The sequence below is a fragment of the Protopterus annectens genome, chromosome 3.part1 (assembly GCF_019279795.1).
Source record: "Protopterus annectens isolate FY-2018-M chromosome 3.part1, PAN1.0, whole genome shotgun sequence".
NCBI classification, from domain to species: Eukaryota; Metazoa; Chordata; order Ceratodontiformes; family Protopteridae; genus Protopterus; species Protopterus annectens.
Genome location: NC_056732.1, coordinates 1011989198 through 1012007565, shown reverse-complemented (window position 1 = coordinate 1012007565; position 18368 = coordinate 1011989198). Strand labels below are relative to the sequence as shown.

Here is an 18368-nt window from a genome sequence, read left to right as displayed (position 1 = left end):
ATGAGAGTGTGGCATTGGGCGATTTCTACCCAGCGTTTCCTAGTGGCAACGCACATTCCGGGGAAATCCAATGTGATTGCAGACAGGCTGAGCAGAACTCTCCTGTTACCCCACGAGTGGTCCCTCAACGACAGGGTGGCTGCAAACATCTTCGCCAAGTGGGGCCTCCCTTGTTGCGACTTGTTCACCAGTCCTCACAATGCGAAATGCAGGGACTTCTTCACTCTGAACTCCCTCTCAGGGGCAGATTCCCAGGGACGCTCTAGCTCACAGTTGGCCCCCCGGTCTACTTTACGCCTTCCCTCCGGTTCCCCTTCTCCCGAAGGTGATACAGAAGGCGATTTATCTAGGGAGTGACATGATTTTGATCGCTCCACACTGGCCTCGTCAGGTTTGGTTCCCCTTCCTTCTGAGGTATGCGGTGGAGGGCCCATGGTTTCTGGACCTAGTGCCCGACCTGTTGACTCATCAGTTGGGACAGTCTCACCCATCCCTCAGATCCTTGAGGTTGGCCACTTGGTTACTCCACTTCCAACCTTAGTCAGAGATAACTCTTTTTCTCCAGACGTCATCCACATTTTGTCCTCTTCTCACAAACCTTCCACTATTAAACTGTATTCCAGCAAGTGGAAGAGGTTTGCTCTTTGGGCCCAGCAACGAGGTATAGATCCCCTTACCGCCCCAGTACCTCAGGTTTTAGAATTCCTGGCTTCTTTATTTGGGCTCTTCAGTTTCCACAATTAAAGTCCAACTGGAGGCTATCTCTAATTTTCATGTCTCCTTTGAGCCTTCCTTAATGGCAAACAGGCTTTGCAAATCTTTCCTTAAAGGAGCGTGGCTCCTTCGGCCCCCAATAGCCCATCCTGTGCCCCCTTGGGATCTGAATATGGTTCTAGCTTCTTTAACTGCCCGTCCCTTTGAACCAGCAGCTACTTGTGATTTAAAATTTCTATCTTGGAAAACCGCTTTTTTGGTGGCAATAACCTCTGCCAAGCGGGTCTCAGAGCTTCAGGCTCTCTGTTCTAATCCTCCTTATTTGACTTTTCACAAAGACAGAGTGTCTCTCAAGTTAAATCCTTCTTTCTTGCCCAAGGTAGCATCCCCCTTATGCATTCAACAATCCTTGGAGCTCCCGGTGTTTTTTCCCAAATTCTCCAATAGCGCAGAATATATTTTCCATCAGTTGGATGTTCACAGACAACTGCGTTTTATTTAAGTAGGACCAATCAGACACGAAAGTCAGATCAGCTGTTTGTGTCCTTTGTGGAAAATAGGTTGGGTCAACCGGTGGCTAAAACCACCATAGCCAAATGGATTAAAGATTGCATCTTCTTCATCTATTCACAGTCCGGCAAAGAGCTACCATTCCCAGTCAAGGCTCATTCTACCAGGGCAATGGCTACTTCTGTAGCATTTCACTCCAAATTATCGATAGATGATATCTGTGCGGCTGCTACCTGGACTAATCCGCACACCTTTATTTCTCATTACAAGATAGATGTGGCTTCTCGAGGTAGAGCTTCCTTTGGTTCCACAGTTCTCATGAGTGTTTTCCAATGAGCCACTTGGGATTTAGGTGCTAGGGATGCTGTCCCATCAGTTATGAATGTAGGCGAGATAGGATCCCATTACATCTTTTAGTTATGTACTTACCATAACCCGGATGTATGGGATCCATCTACTACATTCATACGTCTCCTCCTTCCCCCTTCCCATTGGACTTAGAGGAAATGTTGCTACTTACTGAGTTTTTCTCTTGAAGGACTTTAGTTTGTTACAGTTGTTGGTATGTTTCTGTGCCTGGATGTAGGTATATAAAAGCGAACAAACAAGATCTGGGGAAGCAGGCGTGGTGCATTGTGGGATAAGGGGTAGCCCAGCCAATTAGAGACTTCGTTCTACTATATAGTGGCCGAGTCGGAGCCGAGGGATCGGCTCTGAACCCCATCAGTTATGAATGTTGGCGAGATGGATCCCATACATCTGAAGTTATGGTAAGTACATAATTAAAAGTTTCTTGGCTTAGCCCCTGTTTTGGGATAAGTAGTTTCTGTTTGCCTCTTTTTGGCTAGTGTTTTGAATGTTCCATTTGGTACCTTTTTCTGTGGTAGTGTTAGTGTGTAGTTCTTTCCCCTGATTAATGTTGTTGCCTTTTTGTAGTTTTTTGGCTCTTTATTGTGTGTGTGTGTGTGTGTGTGTGTGTGTGTGTGTGTGTGTGTGTGTGTGTGTGTGTGTGTGTGTTAGGCTTGCTTCTCGACTGTGAGTTAGTGTGTTCCTTTGGCTTTGGTGCTGTATCGGATAAGCCCACAGGCTTTAAATGGTGCTCTTCATGCGGACGAAAGATGCCTGTCTCCGATTTGCATGAGGAGTGTCTTTACTGTTTGGGCGCACACCACCATGTGGTTGAATGTGACATCTGTGCTGGATTCAATCCTAGGGCCTAGGTCGAGCACCGAAACAAACTCTTGTTGAAAGGGGTGGCTCTAAGGGGTCCCTTGGCTCTGTCCCCTGGCAAGTCTGCACCCTCAGTGCACAAAATGAAAGCCCCCTCCCCCTGTCTTTGGGGTCGTCTTCTACAAAGAAAATTAGACTCACGGATCCTAGTGTGCCAGATCTGACCCAAGTCTCTTCTCCCTTGGATCCTGTTCTCTTGGATCCTAAAATGTGGGACCACAGATCTGAGGCTGCCACTTTTAAGCCTTTGGATGTGAGAATTGACCCCAGGATCCAAGGCCTGTGGTCCTAGGCCTTCAGATCCTGCAGTTTCCAGATCAGTCACGGATCCGGCTCCCTTGGATCTGGGACATGGGGGATCCAGGCCTTCAGATCCTACTTTGTCTTCGGATCCAGGGAGGTCGGAGTCGGATCCCGCTATTGGTTTTGAAGATTTCAATTCAGGGCAGTCTTTTATTGTGTCCAAGCATAGAAGCAGCTCTTTAGAGGTGAGGCCCACAGGATCCAGGCACTCATCCCCAGCTAGATCCTCCAGTGCCTCCAGATCCTCCAGGAGTGTACTCCCTTAGGTTATAGACAGGATGATGAGGTCCTTTCTTAAAGCTCAGATTGAGCTGGGGTTTCTTCCATCACCTGCCCACCCGGCTAGGGGGTTATTCCCCTCACCCTCCTTTGTTTCTCCTCATCCGGCCAGAATGGTTTTGGACTTCCTGGACCATACAGAGAGAGGAATAGTGATTTCTGGGTGCCCTTCTGCCCCCACTCTGTCAGAGTCCCTGAGTCCTCCTGCTTGGCCTCCCCCCATGCAGGTCTAGTCCTGGACCCGAGTGGTCACCCGTGAGTCCTTGGGTGGGGGTTCTGGTCCTGGTCTTTTGGACTGGTCCCTTCCCCATGGCGCTTTTGCCCTCGATAGCTCGGGGCCGGTACTGTCCAGAGGGCGGTAGGTTCTGCCCTGCTTCAGCCCGTCCTCCCAAGGTGGACTTTCCTGCTGGGAGTGTGGATGGAGCATTGTCCAGTCCTTCGGCTTTCCGAGTCATAGAGTGGACTTTCTCCTTCTAGAGGGTTTCCTCCTCTGCCTTCTAGAGGCCTTCCCATCCCCATACTGTGAGCCTCCCTCATCCTGTCTCTGGTCAGCCCTCTCGAACTAGCCTTCAGGTGGGAACAAACCCTCTCGGGGTCCCCCTGTCTTCCAAGTTTTCCCCCGATTCCCCCCCCCCCGGAGGAGGTTACTTGGAAGAGATCATGTAAGAGAAGACACTTAGACTCCCTTGCTGAGTCACTCACTGAGGATACCAACCTCAATGAAGAGGACGGGTCCCCCAGGTGTCCGCCCGAGGATGTCTCCTTCAGGGACATCCTGGAAATCCTTAAGCTTAAGGGCAGTTGGTCCCCCCCCCCCATCCTCAGAGGAGTCTGTTTTTCTGAATGCTTTTGGGACAGGACTGTCTACCTCTTGGGTGTTCCTTCAGGCAGATGAGCTTGTTAATCTCATCGGTACTATGGCATGGAAGGAACCCAGTAATGTGGAGCCTGTCCCTAAGTGTGCTGGCAAGTTCCTTAGCCCCCCTCCCAACAAGCAGTTTTGGTCTAAAGGCTTGCCACTCGATGCAATTGGGGTGGCTGCCACCAAAAAGAAGGAACTGGAGGAACAGAGTATGTCTGTCATTCTGCCCAACTGTGAGCCCTGGGTGATTGACATGCACGAAAAGTTGGTGTTTGCCTCAGCCACCTTTGGGCTGACGGTGCTGAATTATCTGGCACATTTCACCTGGTTTCAAAGGGACCTGGTCACTTACCTTGTCCACTTCCAAGGTACTCCCAGCCGGGAAAACTAGTGTCCCCCGAACTATCCACACTTCCCTGGCTAATTCTTTGATGAGGGTGATTGTCAGTGCTATGCAAGGAGCCTCTTGTGCAGCCAGCACAGGCATCGCTATTTAATGTCATGCCTGGCTGCGGCTTTGCAGATTTACAGAGTCCTTTAAGGCATCATTTACTAACCCCCCTTTTGATGGTTCTACCCTGTTTGGCCATTCGGTCAAAGAAACTCTTACCCACAGTGAGCAGGAGAGCAAGACATTGTCAGATGTTGGAATCAGATTCTCCAACGCTCCTTTTCTAAGATGCAGCGAGGGGCCAGGAAGATGCGGTTTTGCAGGTTGCAGTCTGCCTTCCAGGACGGTGAAGATGAACCTTCCTCCAGAGGTCCGAGGAGAGGGTTCTATGGCAGATGCTGCCCCAGGGGCAGAGGGGGGGTCTGCAAAATCAGGGCTCCAGAGAACCTTTCTCTGAGAAGCCCCAGTAGCACTCCTGAAGTGCTTGTTCGACTGTCCTGGAGGCAGTCAGGGGTCATTTGTTCTTGCACCCTTTAGCTTGGGTAAATATCACAGAAGATCATTTGGTGCTAAATATCATTTCCAGGGGTTATTCTATTCCCTTTTCCCAGCCTCCTCCCCAATACATCATCCCTTCAGAGGGAGCTAGCTCAGGAAGAAGTTCTTAGACTTTTTCAGAAGAGAGCCATGCAAGAAGTCATCCTGGGACAACAAGAATCCGGAACTTACTCCTGCTTCTTTTTGGTGCCAAAAAAGGAGGAGGGGGCATGTCCCATCCTAGACCTCAGCAAACTCAACCTCTGAGTCAAGAAGTCAAAGTTCCAGATGGTCACTGTTCAATCAATCGTGCCTTTGTTGCAGAAGGATGATTGTATGTGCTCCGTGGATCTCCAGGATGCATACTATCGCATCAGAGTAGACAGGCGCTCCAGGAGACATCTTTGCTTTTGTGTATGGGTCAATCATTATAAGTTCAGAGCCCTGCCCTTTGGTCTCACCACAGCCCCCCCCCCCCTTGGGTGTTCACCAAGTGAATGGCAGTGGTCACAGCTCAGCTGAGACTGCAAGGATTCCAGGTGTTTCCCTATCTCTAAGATTAGCTCCTCATGGCCTCCACCAAGCATTGTCTAGCCACAGCCTTGCAGTATCTTCTACAACTTTTTGACCAACTAGGCATCACAGTGAACCTCCCCAAAACCAATCTCACTATGTCTCAAAGTCTAGAATTCATCAGGATTTATTTGGACACTGTGTTAGAGATTGCAGCACTCCTGCCTGGCGGGTACAGCTCATCAGATCTCAACATCCAATCTCTTCTTGACCTTTCATGTCCCCAGGCTCACCTTGTGCTCAGAGCCTTAGGGTCCATGGCAGCGGCAAGCTACCTGGTGCCATTGACCAGATTCTACATGAGAGATTTTCAGTGGAATCTAGCTGTTCTAGCTGAGCCGTGGTCCCCCCCCAGTCCACTCAATGTCAGCTCAGATATGCCTCACACCGGTGTGCAGGCATCATCTTCTCTGGTGGATTCGGTCTCCAGATCTTCTGGCAGGCAGACCTTTTTCCCTTCCTCTCCCCGGTGCCACAGTGACCACTGCTTCCCTGTTTGGGTAGGTGGGGGGCATTTTCAGGAAAAGACATTCCAAGGCACATGTTCCGAAGCAAAGACCAAGCTGCACATCAGTGTCCTGGAAATAAGGGCAGTTCTCCTCATGCTGCAAACCTTTCAGGACTGCTTTCCTCCGGGTACCCTTGCAGTTCACACAGACAACATGGTGGTTGTGTGGTACCTCAACAAACAAGGGGGCACACGTTCATATTTGCTCTGTCTGGAGGCCATGAGCATGTGGGAATGGGCAGTTTCCTTTGGGCACTTTCTTGTTGCAACTCGTATCCCCGGGAGTCCAAAATGTTGGCAGACAGATTAAGCAGGGCTATTGTGAACCCGCACGAGTGGTCCTTGAATCTTTCAATGGAGAAAGAGATCTTCCTTCGCTGGGATCAACTGAGCTGTGATCTCTTAGCATCCTCCCTCAACCAGAATTGCAGCCGGTGCTTTGCCCTGATTCCCCCAGCTGGGAAGTCCCCTAGGGATGCTCTGGTCCACAATTGGCACCTGGGTCTCCTTTACGCCTGTCCTCCATTGCTGCTCATCCCCAGAGACTACAAAAAGCCTGTCGCCTCAAGGCTACCTTGATTCTCATCGTCCCCTTTTGGCCTCGGCAGGTGTGGTTTTCCCTTCTGAGGTCTCATCTGAAGTACCCCCCTTGGGTACTAGATCCCAGTCCGGATCTGATTTCCCATCCCTCTCTGCTTCCAGTTCCCAACCTGCAGATGCTTCATCTGATGGTATGGTTTGTCCACTTCCAGTAATCCTGAAACAGCCCAGGCTTCCTTCTGCTGTTAAGGACTTTATTCTGGCTTCCCAGAAGTCTTCCATTAGAAAGATTTATGCTAGTAAGGGGAAACTCTTCTCTATTTGGGCTAAGCAGCACAGCCTAAACCCTTTTTCGGCTTCCATCTCAGATATTTTGCTTTTCTTGTCCTCTCTTTTTTAGGAAAGAGCTAGCTTTTTGACCATCAAAATTCATTTGGCAACTATCTCCAACTTCCATGTGTATGAGGAACCAGCCTTCTCTCGACTGTGTAAAACCTTTTTAAAAGGGGTGTTTTACTTAGACCACCCGGCAAAGGGCCCTTCTCCTCCTTGGGATCTTTCCTTTTTGCTGCAGTCTCTCACACAGGGTCCGTTTGAGCCCGCTGCCACATCTGAGATCAAGTTCTTGTCATGGAATATGGCCTTTTGTAGTAGCAGTAACTTCAGCCAGAAGAGTTTTGGAGCTGCAGGCTCTTTATGATAAACTGCTTTTCATGGTTTTTCATTATTGATTTTGTGTGATTAAATTAAATAAACATTTACTCCTTACTACATGTTTTTCTAAATGCCATTTAGATCTTTTACTTCCACCTGAGATATTACCGATTCAGGTAGAGGCATCGGTAAAACATCTGCTCTGAAGGACAGCACCTTGCGAGTGCAAAACCCCAAATGCTTCACTGAAGTATTAGCGACAGAACACATATCCGCAGATTTAGTGTGTTGGGATAGAACTCTCTCTTTGATCCTCTTATCCTGAAAGACAAGTGTGCTACACGCTGTGACATTGACACTGCTTTTTGACAGTTACTATTGTCCTGGATCAGAGACGTTCTAACAAGTTACTGATGACAGAGAAAGGAAAATTGTGGGCTTGTCACTAACTTAACTGACATACTGAAGCTCCATCATTTATGTATGGAAAAACTGACAGGATATACAGTTTTATAGCTCTTTCCTGGACCTTTACCCAGTAAAATGCTTTTACATCTTCCTCCGTTTTGTATAGTTTCTAAGTATTCCACTTTTTGTTTAGCTGATGTAGAGCACTGCTGTCAACAGCTGACAGGACTTTGGTGACATGTGCACCCAAATAACTGGAAAAGGGTATATTCAGCCTTTTCAGTTTGGCTTAAAGTTCAGTGCCCTCAGTGAGGTAAGTTAGCATTACTCCTCAAAAGTCCTTGAAAGGTTAGCTGTGGAAGAGTAAAACATGTCTTTACAGAGCACTCAGCGATCATTGTTTGTCACATTGTTTTCCCTCCATTGCTTTAGGTATGTCATCTGATAGCTGGCATACACTGGGCACACAATCCTTATTCCTCATATATTTCATTAAATGTTGAATATAATTGCAGGAAATGGAATGGAATCCCTCATTGTGCAACAAGTTTGAGCACTGAAGAGAAGCTGAAGCATTATTCTTAAGGTGAATCTTTAGCATGGAGCACAGTATATGTGGTCTCTTTTACATGCTTCACTGAGAGTTGGCCACTTCTTTGACTAAAATGACTTAGAGTATACAATTGTAGGGTTGTGGAACTTTATATATAGATCTACATGGGTGCAAAATTCCCAGTTTACTTTGTCACCAATTTTCTCCATTTACTGCTTTTTTTTCCACAGGTGGGTCAGATAGAGATAACAATCTTGAAGACAGAAAATCAAGATACCGACAGGAACTGGTGAAGCAGATGGAAGAACAACGAAGAAATAAAAGACGGTATGCATTTTTTAAAAATTGCATTGTTTAATTCCAGGTAAAAATTATAAAAACGTTCGATTGCATATTTTAGAATGCATGGTAAAGATGGAGTGTTATACAACATAATCAGATGTTTCACTGCACAGTTCATCCTTAACCATTTCCAACAGTGTTATCTGATAGTTTTTTTCACTGTTCCTGATGCATTTCTTCATACCAAACCTTACCATTGCAAATGGTTGTGGATTTCTTCAGCCTTAACACCACTGTCGGTGATTTTTTTTTCCTGATAGCTGCTACACGAGACTACAGAACTTCAAATAGCTTCACATCTTTTAACAGTTTCCAAAACTTTTTCTTCAGTCTATATAAAAATAGTAAAGAAGCAACTTCTGACCCTCCCTGATTGAGTTAGTATGATTGCCACCCCACTTTTCTTAGAAAGTCCGCTTGATTCCGAACTTGCTTTCATTTAGAGTGTAGCCATCTCACCAGATATTGTTCCTTTCATGTGGAAAAAAGCTAAGCAGCCTCACTTCACCTTAAAAAACATGTCATCTCTATCTGACTTCTGTATATCTAACCTGCTGCACATTTGATAAGATATATGACAAAGTATCGGCAAGCAGAAAGGGATAGGAGAGTAGTACTAAATGAAAGATCAGTTCTGGCAGAATTGTTACAGTCTATAAAAGAAGGTGCTGTTAACTTATGATTAATAAGTAAGCTATATAAAATATCTCTAACCTCTTCTAATTGATTGATAGTTAAGATTTCAAATTGCCTTTCCATTCTTTTTTGTCATATAATGGGAAGAATTGTGGAGGTTCCCATTTATGTGATCAAGTCCAGATTTAGGATTTTTGCTCTTAAGTGTTTTCCTAGGTAGTTTTATACCCCAAGTAAAATTCAGAAGATTTTTCTTCAGGTGGCATGCACAGCATGGACTGCAGTCTTGTAGTTCTTGGAGTTGTGGTAAGAGACAGAGGTAATTGGGAGTATGCATTTTGGGAATGTAATGAGATGGCAGATCTTAACAATCCCCTACAGAGTGATTTGGCAGAAATAGGTTCATAGATACTAACTAGGCTCTTAATCTGTGAGGATCTTTAGAGACATATCCAGACATTCCCATGAAGGTTTTAGCCCTTACATTTTAAGTACGAATAACACAGAAATGACCAGAACATTTACATGTGGAGTCAGTTGAGGCTGTGTACCCAAGGCAGGGATTGCCCATCAGTAGCTTGTATAACACAGAGAAGAGGGGCAAGCCTTTGAGACAGTCTGCATAGTTTTTATGATTTAGGTCCTTGTTTTTCTTAGGAAGAAAGTATTGTGGGCATTTGAGTTATGTTAGATATTTGGACACATACATACAAAAGAGGTCATTATACTCTATGGTTGACCTGATGAGTGCAAATTTGTAAAATGATCAAATCCCTGGACCTGTACACCATATCCTTAGTTAATAAACTGTGCAGTGAAAAAACACTTTCTTACAATAGTGGATACTTGGCATTTGAAGGACGGATTTTTGTCTGTGTAGATTGCCAAGTCCCTCACTACAGAATCAGTTTTCATGGGTGGCGTTGTCATTGTGATAGTTAAAAAGGGACTTGATTGCAGAAGGACGTTATACATATCTTAGCATTCAGTTTTAGTTCATGGTTTTGATACTAAATATTGGTTCAGGAAAGGCTGTCTTGGAGGTTGTGATGTCCTCAGGGAATTTAATGTCACCAAGTTTGCAGTCATCTGCAAACTTGGTTAGCCATAAACCATTAACATTTGGTTTGGCCTTCAAGAGCTAACTACCGAAGAGGAGTGGCCCAAGGACGGAAAACTGAGGTACACTGATAGTAACAGGTCTTTTGGAGGAGGCAGAGCAGCCCACCCTAATTTCAATGGATCTTTGTGCCAATTTGCTATCCAGTAAGTTGTATATGAATTAACATTTAGCTGAGATAGTTTATCTACACTACCTGTTTGTGAGATGTTGCTCAACACCTTTGCGAGGTCTAGATATGCACTGTGTGTGGATTTGCGTTTATCCATTGTATCAGTAACCTTTTCAGAGAAATCAGCCAGGTTAAGTAGGTGGGATATGCCCTTAAACTCATACTGGGTTGAGTCAAGAGTTGGTAGGTTGCCTGTGTTCTTATTAATTCCATAATGATCTTTCCGGTAGCCTTTGTGATGAGGCTGGTCAGATTTATGGGTCTGTTATTTCTTGGGTCCATTAATACCCACCTTTGTTCAAAGGGGTGACTGTTATTATGCATTCATCAAGGGCAAAACCAGTTTGGCAGCTGACATTGAATAGCCTCTATAGAGGGTTTAACAGGTGCTGTTTCAAGCTGGCCAGTAATCAGCCTGGTATGTTGTCCTGCCCTGTAGAAGCAGCTTTTTTGGCCTTGTATAGTGCCTTGAGGACTTGCTCGTGGGAGATTTGAAGAGGGGGGTGTGGATGCAGATATGAGACTGTAGAAGGAGAGAGAGGGATGAAGTTCAAACTAAATTTAGCCACTGGTAGATTACCTAAATCCTGTGGGTCAGAGTATGTGAAATCATTTACTGTTACATTTGCACAATGCTGGTCAGTGTTTCTAAGGTTTCTAATGTAGTTAAATAAGACATTGTGTTGTTCTTTGCCTGGATGGTAGTTTTTACCTCCTGTCTGGATTTGGTTGATTTAATCATGGTCCATATTTTTACATGCAGTGAGGTTTTTTCTTTTACAATAAAACCTGTTTATATTTGGGTTCTACCATACGGGTTTATTCTTGAATTTGGCATTGTATTTAGTTTGAAGGGGTTCAGATGCATCTGTTCAGCTATTCACATGGAAGTAGAATTTGACATTAGAGGGATCTGCATAAAAAATTGTGTCATAGATTTAGAAGGGAATGCTGAATTTAGCCAGGTCATCATTCAGTTTCAGTAGATTTAGACTTGGCATAATCTCTAAATACTGAGATATTGGGGAATGCTTCTGGCATCAGTCTTAAGGTGAATATGACTGATGTGGTCTGATTTGACCATTGAGGGATGTTGGTATTGGTAGTGAGCAGAGCTGTTCTATATCGGTGAGGATGGAGGTTGGCATAATGGTTAAGGAGCTTATCTTACAGACCCAAGGTGCAGGGTTTGATTCTCACATATGACCGTTGGCTAGGCTTAAAATGGTCCACAAAGGCAGATATCCTAGTACCCCTATGAACAGTTGCATATGCTTTTATTGCCTATAGTTGGGGTGGGAGCTAACAGGTCCTAAGCATTTATATTGCTTCTTTGTCTTCTCTTGGCTTTTCCCGGTTAGGGGTCGCTACAGCGGATCACCTGTCCGCTCATGGTTGGCAGTGAAGTTTTACAGTGTCGAGTAAGCATTTGTATTGCTAAAGTTCAGAAATCTTTAGACTTGCATATTGAAAAATGTATACGTGTTTGAGTTAATGGAGGAGTAATTGAAGTCCCGTTGGAGAATGATGTTTGGCATAATGCGTAGGAACACCATACTAGCTAGGCAGGAATTATGTGCTGAGGCGACAGAAAGAGGGTCTAGTAGTTGGCCATGATGTGATGAGGGTTCTTGTTAATGTTAAGTTAAATATCTTGTCTAACTAGTCTGGAGGTGAATTTTTTTGTTTTAAAAAATATAGCAACTCCGCCACCTTTAGTGCCTTCATCTAGTGCAGTGAGCCTAAGCGCATGGTAAACATAGAAACCTTGTATTGATAGGGTGCTTTCAATGGTCTTTAATCATGTCTGTATAACTATGCATATAGAGATGTTTTCCAGGGTAGGGACTTCTTGTACAGAGTGGGAGTTTTTTGTTAAAGCTCCTACCATTGAGCAGCAGTAGCTTTGTTATCCAGATTCTGCTGTGTTATGTCGGATGCTTTTGAAGACTTATGTTGCCTAAAAAAGGCACTGTGCGAGTGGACAAAGTTTTAGCCAATATAAAAACCAAGATGGAAGGGTATAGGTCATCCCTGTTAAAGCAGTTAGGGCTAATTACCCTCTCCTCCCCAGGCTTACTTGTATTGGACCCCCTATGAATGACGCCAGAAGCTAAGCCAGTTGCTGAAGTCAGTAATCTTTTGCTCACATTGCAGCATCATCCTTGATGGTACAATGCTTCTGATGGTTAGGCTCATATCTGCCTTGGGCATGTATTCTGAGAGGTCCATCATTTCTGTCTTGAGATGTACCTCCCTGGACTATATAAAGTCTTTTACACCCATGTATAGCATGACTGTGTTATATCTGTATTTGTGGTGCAGGGATTTGATTTTCCGCATCATGGGGCAAATCCTGACCACCTGATAAGCAAATGACTCTGACCCTGTTCTTGCATAGCCTGGTGAATGGTGCATCAATGTGTTTCACAGTGCAGTCGCCTGTGACTCGCATGTTTGTATGGAGGTTTGCCTTGTGTTTTTTTAAATTGACATTGACTCTCTGATGGATGTTTCAAGTTGTGTGTTTGTGAGGTTGCTGAAGGTACTTTTTTGGTATTTTACATTTAGGAGGCTGTTGTGGTTTTAGGTAGATTACTTTAAAACCTTTAACATATGTGGGTTTGTGTGTTTGGTCTGATCTGTGTGTGACAACTTTAGTATGTTATCGTGTGGTACTGATGACCTGCTTGTTATTTGTTGTGTCTTTATGTAAGAGGTTTACCTCCAATAGCATTAAATAACTGCATCTCTCACACAGCCACAGTTTAAGTAGTTGGTGTTTGTCAATAAACTCTAGACAATTGCTACGTTATTTCGTGCTGAGCATTTCAACTAAGCTATCAACAGAGACCATTGGAAAGTGCAAAGCCATGGTTCCTGGTGCTTAGTAATGTTGACTGAGTGCGGAGACAGTAGCACCTACGAGGTTTACAGTTGCTTACTTGAGGTGGTATCTGCTTGGAAGAAGAGATAATGCTGGTCTCAACACAGCTGCATGCAGCTAGGAATCCTTAGTGCCTTCTCTTACCAGAAGCAAAAAATGGCATTAAACCCACACTGCTTCTTGAGCATTAGCATTAATGCAGATGTTGCTGTTTTCATTACACTTGCTATAGTCTTTTCTGGTTAGATACCCTAGATAAAACCTACAGCAACTGGATGCAACAGACAGCCAAGCTGCACAAAGGCCATGAAGAGGTTCTCACCAAAACTGCAGCCAGACCACTAGTTGAAGTAGTATACACACTGCTATATCTGAGATCAGCATGAATTAATGCCCCTCTGCCACTTTTGTAACCAGAAGCAAAGTAGCATTAGTCCCAGTCTGGCTCCTAAGAAGATAGTCTCAGGCTTTTTGGTGACTGGTAATATTCAGGAAGATTAGGAAATGTCTCATTCATTCACCAGGAGCAAAACAGATGCATTCTTACTAAGCTGATTAATGAGAAGCAGGTACTATGCTCTGCAGTAATTGGTAGTCTAGTCCCATTATGTTAAATATTTTAAAAAGTAAGATGAAAAAAGGAATCATTACTCAGAATATTGAAGTGTGCACTAAATGAGTGGGATGTTATGAAAGAAAGGCTAACTCAGGCATCTGATGTCAGTCTTTATTTATCCTTGACGTATGGGACTCTGTTCTGAGTCTCGGAACCATCTTATCCGTTACAACAGCTCGTGTGAACCAAATACTCCTGAACCAAGTTCCAACCCAGAATGCCTCTCTCTAAATTGCCCCAGATCTCATTTGCCGCTCTTATAGTATAAAGACGCGTTAACCAAACTCTCCTTGAGCTTAAGTAAACATTTTTTTTGCTATTATACATTTTCTAAAGTCCTTTTTTCTCCTACCCAGTTAGCTTTACTTGTGTCCTTTCTAGCAGTTTCTCTCTCAATCTTTACCATTTCTTTGAGTGAGTATGCTATCCCTTTCTTCTTACCGTGTGGTATCTGTCCTACCATTGCTGGTAATGCTATCCCTTTCTTCTACTTCTGATAGTTTTTGGCTTACCATCATTGGTAGCCCTTCTCTCTTTTCTTTTGTGTGTGTGTGTGTTTGTGTGTGTCTTTAGCGTGGGTGTTTTTGCCATTAATCTTTTCCATTCATCATGGAAGATAACAGCAAGGGAAAAACTGGTTTCAAACAGTGTTCTGGCTGTGGCAGGAAAATGTCAAATTTCGACTGACATGCTACTTGTGTTTATTGCTTGGGCCCAGCACATTTACAACAGTAGTGTGATATTTGTCAAGCTTTTAGTGAATGGGCCCTTGTAGAGAGGAAGAATAAAGTTACTCTGAAAGGTTTAATAAAAACGTCCTTTGAAGAGGCCTTGTCCAGTCAACCGAGAGGTGCCAAATCCGAGGTGCCTTCTCCTTCATCATCTTCCTCCTCCTCTACAAAATCAACTTACTTATTAATAATAAGTACACAATAACTCAGCAGTGAAAGTATAAATGTACTACTGTATGTCTAGATTATTCTTTTTCTGAGTTGTGATTCTTAGTATTTAAAAAATATATAAAAAATATATATATGTTTAAAATATATATATCTATCATTTACTCTAGCTAGTCCCTTTTAAATTTAAATTTCATTGTTTGTTGCATTAATTAATGGTTGATTTTTACAATTATCCAATTATGGTTTGAGGTATTTTACTTTTTAAGCTGTACATCAAACAATGTTATCTTGTCTGATGAAGGTTGAGCAAGTGGCTTGACCGAAAGCGCTTACGAACTACTGATATTAAAGCCCGTGTGTGTGTCTTCTAAACTGCTTCCTTGCCTTCATTATTTTTTACCCGTTTGTTATTGGACTTGGTTTTGTTTGAAGTTTCTAATGGCAAGTGGTAGCAACCGTTTGGAGGATATGGAGCATGATGGGGCTGATTCGCAACTGCCGTTATTTTCGTTGGACAGTGAGCGAGCTTGTTCTAGGACTGGCAATACGCAAAAAGAAAATAGTGAAGGAGATCTTACGATACTAGTCAACCTTCTACTCAAGAAGGTTGAAGTTTTAACACAGAAAGTTGATCTGTGTTCCCAGAGAAATGTTAATTCTAATTCTGTGTCTGGTCAACTAGGAGACGCTAACCTGGATGGTTTACCGGGACTTCCTGTTCCTGTTTCTGTCACAAGACAGTCTCCTAATGAAAGAACTAACGAACAGGCACTTAATTTACGTAATGAAGATAACCGTAGAGTAGAGCAGACTGCAAATAATACTAACACCAGGCAAGGAGAAACCGAAATGGGTGCACAATCTCGCATAACAAGTAACGTGTCTGGTGAACATTCTAACAGTATCCAGTACGGAAGAAATATGACGAATCAATCCATCAGTCTTGGGGAGAACTGTTTACCTTCCATGGCCAACTTTTTGGGTAAGAGAGATTTCTTTGTTCTGGTTAGTAACGAAGAACGTAACCATGACAATACTGAATCTAATGCACCCACCTTTATAGATAACTTAAATGACTTTGACAATAAGTTATTTACAGCAATGCATATCTAATAAAGTTGTGCCAAAAGGCCTAAGACAATGGCGTTTTCCGGCAGGTGTTCTTAAAGATTCCACCTATCATAAAGAACTGTTACACTTGTTTGATAAACAAGGTTTCGAGTTTATAGCATCCCTGATTAATTTTTATGAAGCATACATTGTCAATTTAAAACAGGAACTAGAAATCTTGGAAAGATGCTTGGTGCAGGACAATGATTTTGCAAGGTATAAATACGACTACTTGAGAATCTTTTCAAGTATTGATGCATCAATTTCAAAACTAGTGTTAAATAAAAAACGTAAAATGAACAGGGATATAGCGGATTATTCTAACAATAAAGCATATCCCCCTCCCCCTATAACTTGGGCATCTAAACTAAATGCTGAAGCCTCTTCTGATGCTCTAAACTTGGATACAGGCACACAACGATGAACCAGGGGGTGTTCGTCGTAGTGAACGTATCAAAGACCGTAACAATACTTCCTCTTCAGCGAGGCAAGAGCGAAGTAAGGCCACTAATATCAACCAGGATTTTCCCAAGGATGCCCAAATGCCTCACAATTCCAATACGAAATCCAACAACAAGAGGCAACCACAGAGGAAGAGGAGAGCCAATCAGAGGAGGAGGTGATCACACGCCCACAAATTGGATTGAGCATAAGTACATCTGCCACTAGTGACTTTAAAATTTATAATTACACAGTGTTAACCATTGACCCTCCTCTTATTGAATTTTTTTTCTAGAGGGTTAAGTTTCGTACCAGATAAAAGGTGCAATTTAGTAAAAATGTTATTGGATTTTAAGTTGTATGTTCATAATTTAAATCTAACAGCAACTTTAGGGAACACACCAGGGTTATTGAACCCTTTAAGAGTATCTAGTGTGTTCAACCCTCCAATCATTGGTACACTAGGCAATTTTGAAAAAATGTGTGAACTTGATTTCAGACAAATGTTCGGAAAAAAGCATACTAATACCAATTCTAGAGGTAATATATCCCAATATGAATTGGATTTTATCACACTTCTTAATGAGTGTCATGTGAGAGTCATGAAACCAGACAAGGGGGGAGGTCTTGTCTTTATGGATGAAAGTGCCTATGACAATAAAATGTTTGCTCTTTTACATTCAGATACATATACAACAGTAAGTGTTAATGAATTGAATATAGCTCATAAAAAAATTAGACAAATACTGGACGACCTTTTTCTGGAAAGTAGCATTGATAGTGATACTCTCCAATACCTCACTATGTTAGCACCAAGAATCCCTACAATTTTTGGCACACCAAAAATACACAAGAACTTGTTGGACCCTCCATTAAGACCTATCGTTGATGGGAGAGGGTCCATTACATATGCGTGTGCCAAATATTTGGATAATTTGTTAAAACCTTACATCAATAGGGAAACACAAATCTGTAGGGACTCGTGGGCCTTTTTGGAAAATTTTAACAACATTGAATTCAATTCCGAATTGGTCTTCCTGGTTGTGGATGTAAAAGATCTATATACAGTTATTCCACACCAGGAGGGAATTGAATGGACATGTGATTTCCTGTTAGAGAGAAAGGCATCTAATGAAGTAATCTATTTAGTAGAGGTTCTGTTGGAATTAGTATTGAAAAACAATTTTCTACTTTTTAAAAATCAGATATACTTGCAGAAGACAGGTATAGCAATGGACTCCCCGTGTGGCTGTAGTTTTGCCAATAGTGTTATGGCCCAATGGGAGCATAAATACCCGCTAAACTGTGATTTGTTCAAATCACATGTCACTTGGTATACCAGATACCAAGATGACATGTGTTTCATCTGGAAAGGTCCAGCAGACATCATACCAGAATTTATTGATTGCATTTCAAGTACAACAAGTTTTCTCAAATTCACTTATACATCAGGATTTGATGAAATGAATTTTTTGGATGTCAAAATAGTTAAGGACATTGGTAACAACAAATTTAAGTCTTACATTTACCGAAAACCTACACATTCAAATAGTTACTTACACTTCACCAGCTGCCATCCCTTTCATCAGAAAAGGAGTGTTGTAAAAGGGCAACTAGTCCGGGCAGCAAGGATGATTTCTGAAGAAGATGATTTCATGGATGAATGTAACAACATTTTTAACATGTTTCTTACTCGTGATTATCCTGAGACATGTTAGATGAAATTGTCCATGAAGTGCAGTTTAAGAGATCAGAAGGACATTTTAAACCCCTCTTAGGTGGAGGGACTATGAGTAGAACAGACACTGTTGTTAATACACTGACATCTCCAACACAGTTTTCACATATTAGCTTTCTCTTTACCTTCTGTTTAGATCACCATAGTATTAGAAATGTGGTGTCCAAGAACTGGAAGTTGATCCTTGAGGATAGAAACCTGGTAAAATCTTTAGGCAATAGTCCCAAGTTTACTTATAGAAGAGGGCCCAATTTGAAGATCTTGGTAGAAAGAGCTTCAGGGGGAAATAAAAATAAAAACAAAACACTAGGAATGAGAAAATGTGGGAAGTGTCCTCAATGT

At 42.9% G+C, this 18368-nt stretch overlaps 1 protein-coding gene across 1 annotated transcript in view; it reads left to right on the top strand.

Annotated features, from left to right (window-relative positions):
• Positions 1 to 18368, top strand: part of CSPP1 (centrosome and spindle pole associated protein 1) — a 2775649-nt gene that overhangs the window by 523289 nt on the left and 2233992 nt on the right. Inside the window, exon 6 of the mRNA XM_044066267.1 lies at positions 8293 to 8389. Coding sequence (XP_043922202.1) covers positions 8293 to 8389 — 97 coding nt within the window. The remainder of the gene's footprint in view (positions 1 to 8292; positions 8390 to 18368) is intronic.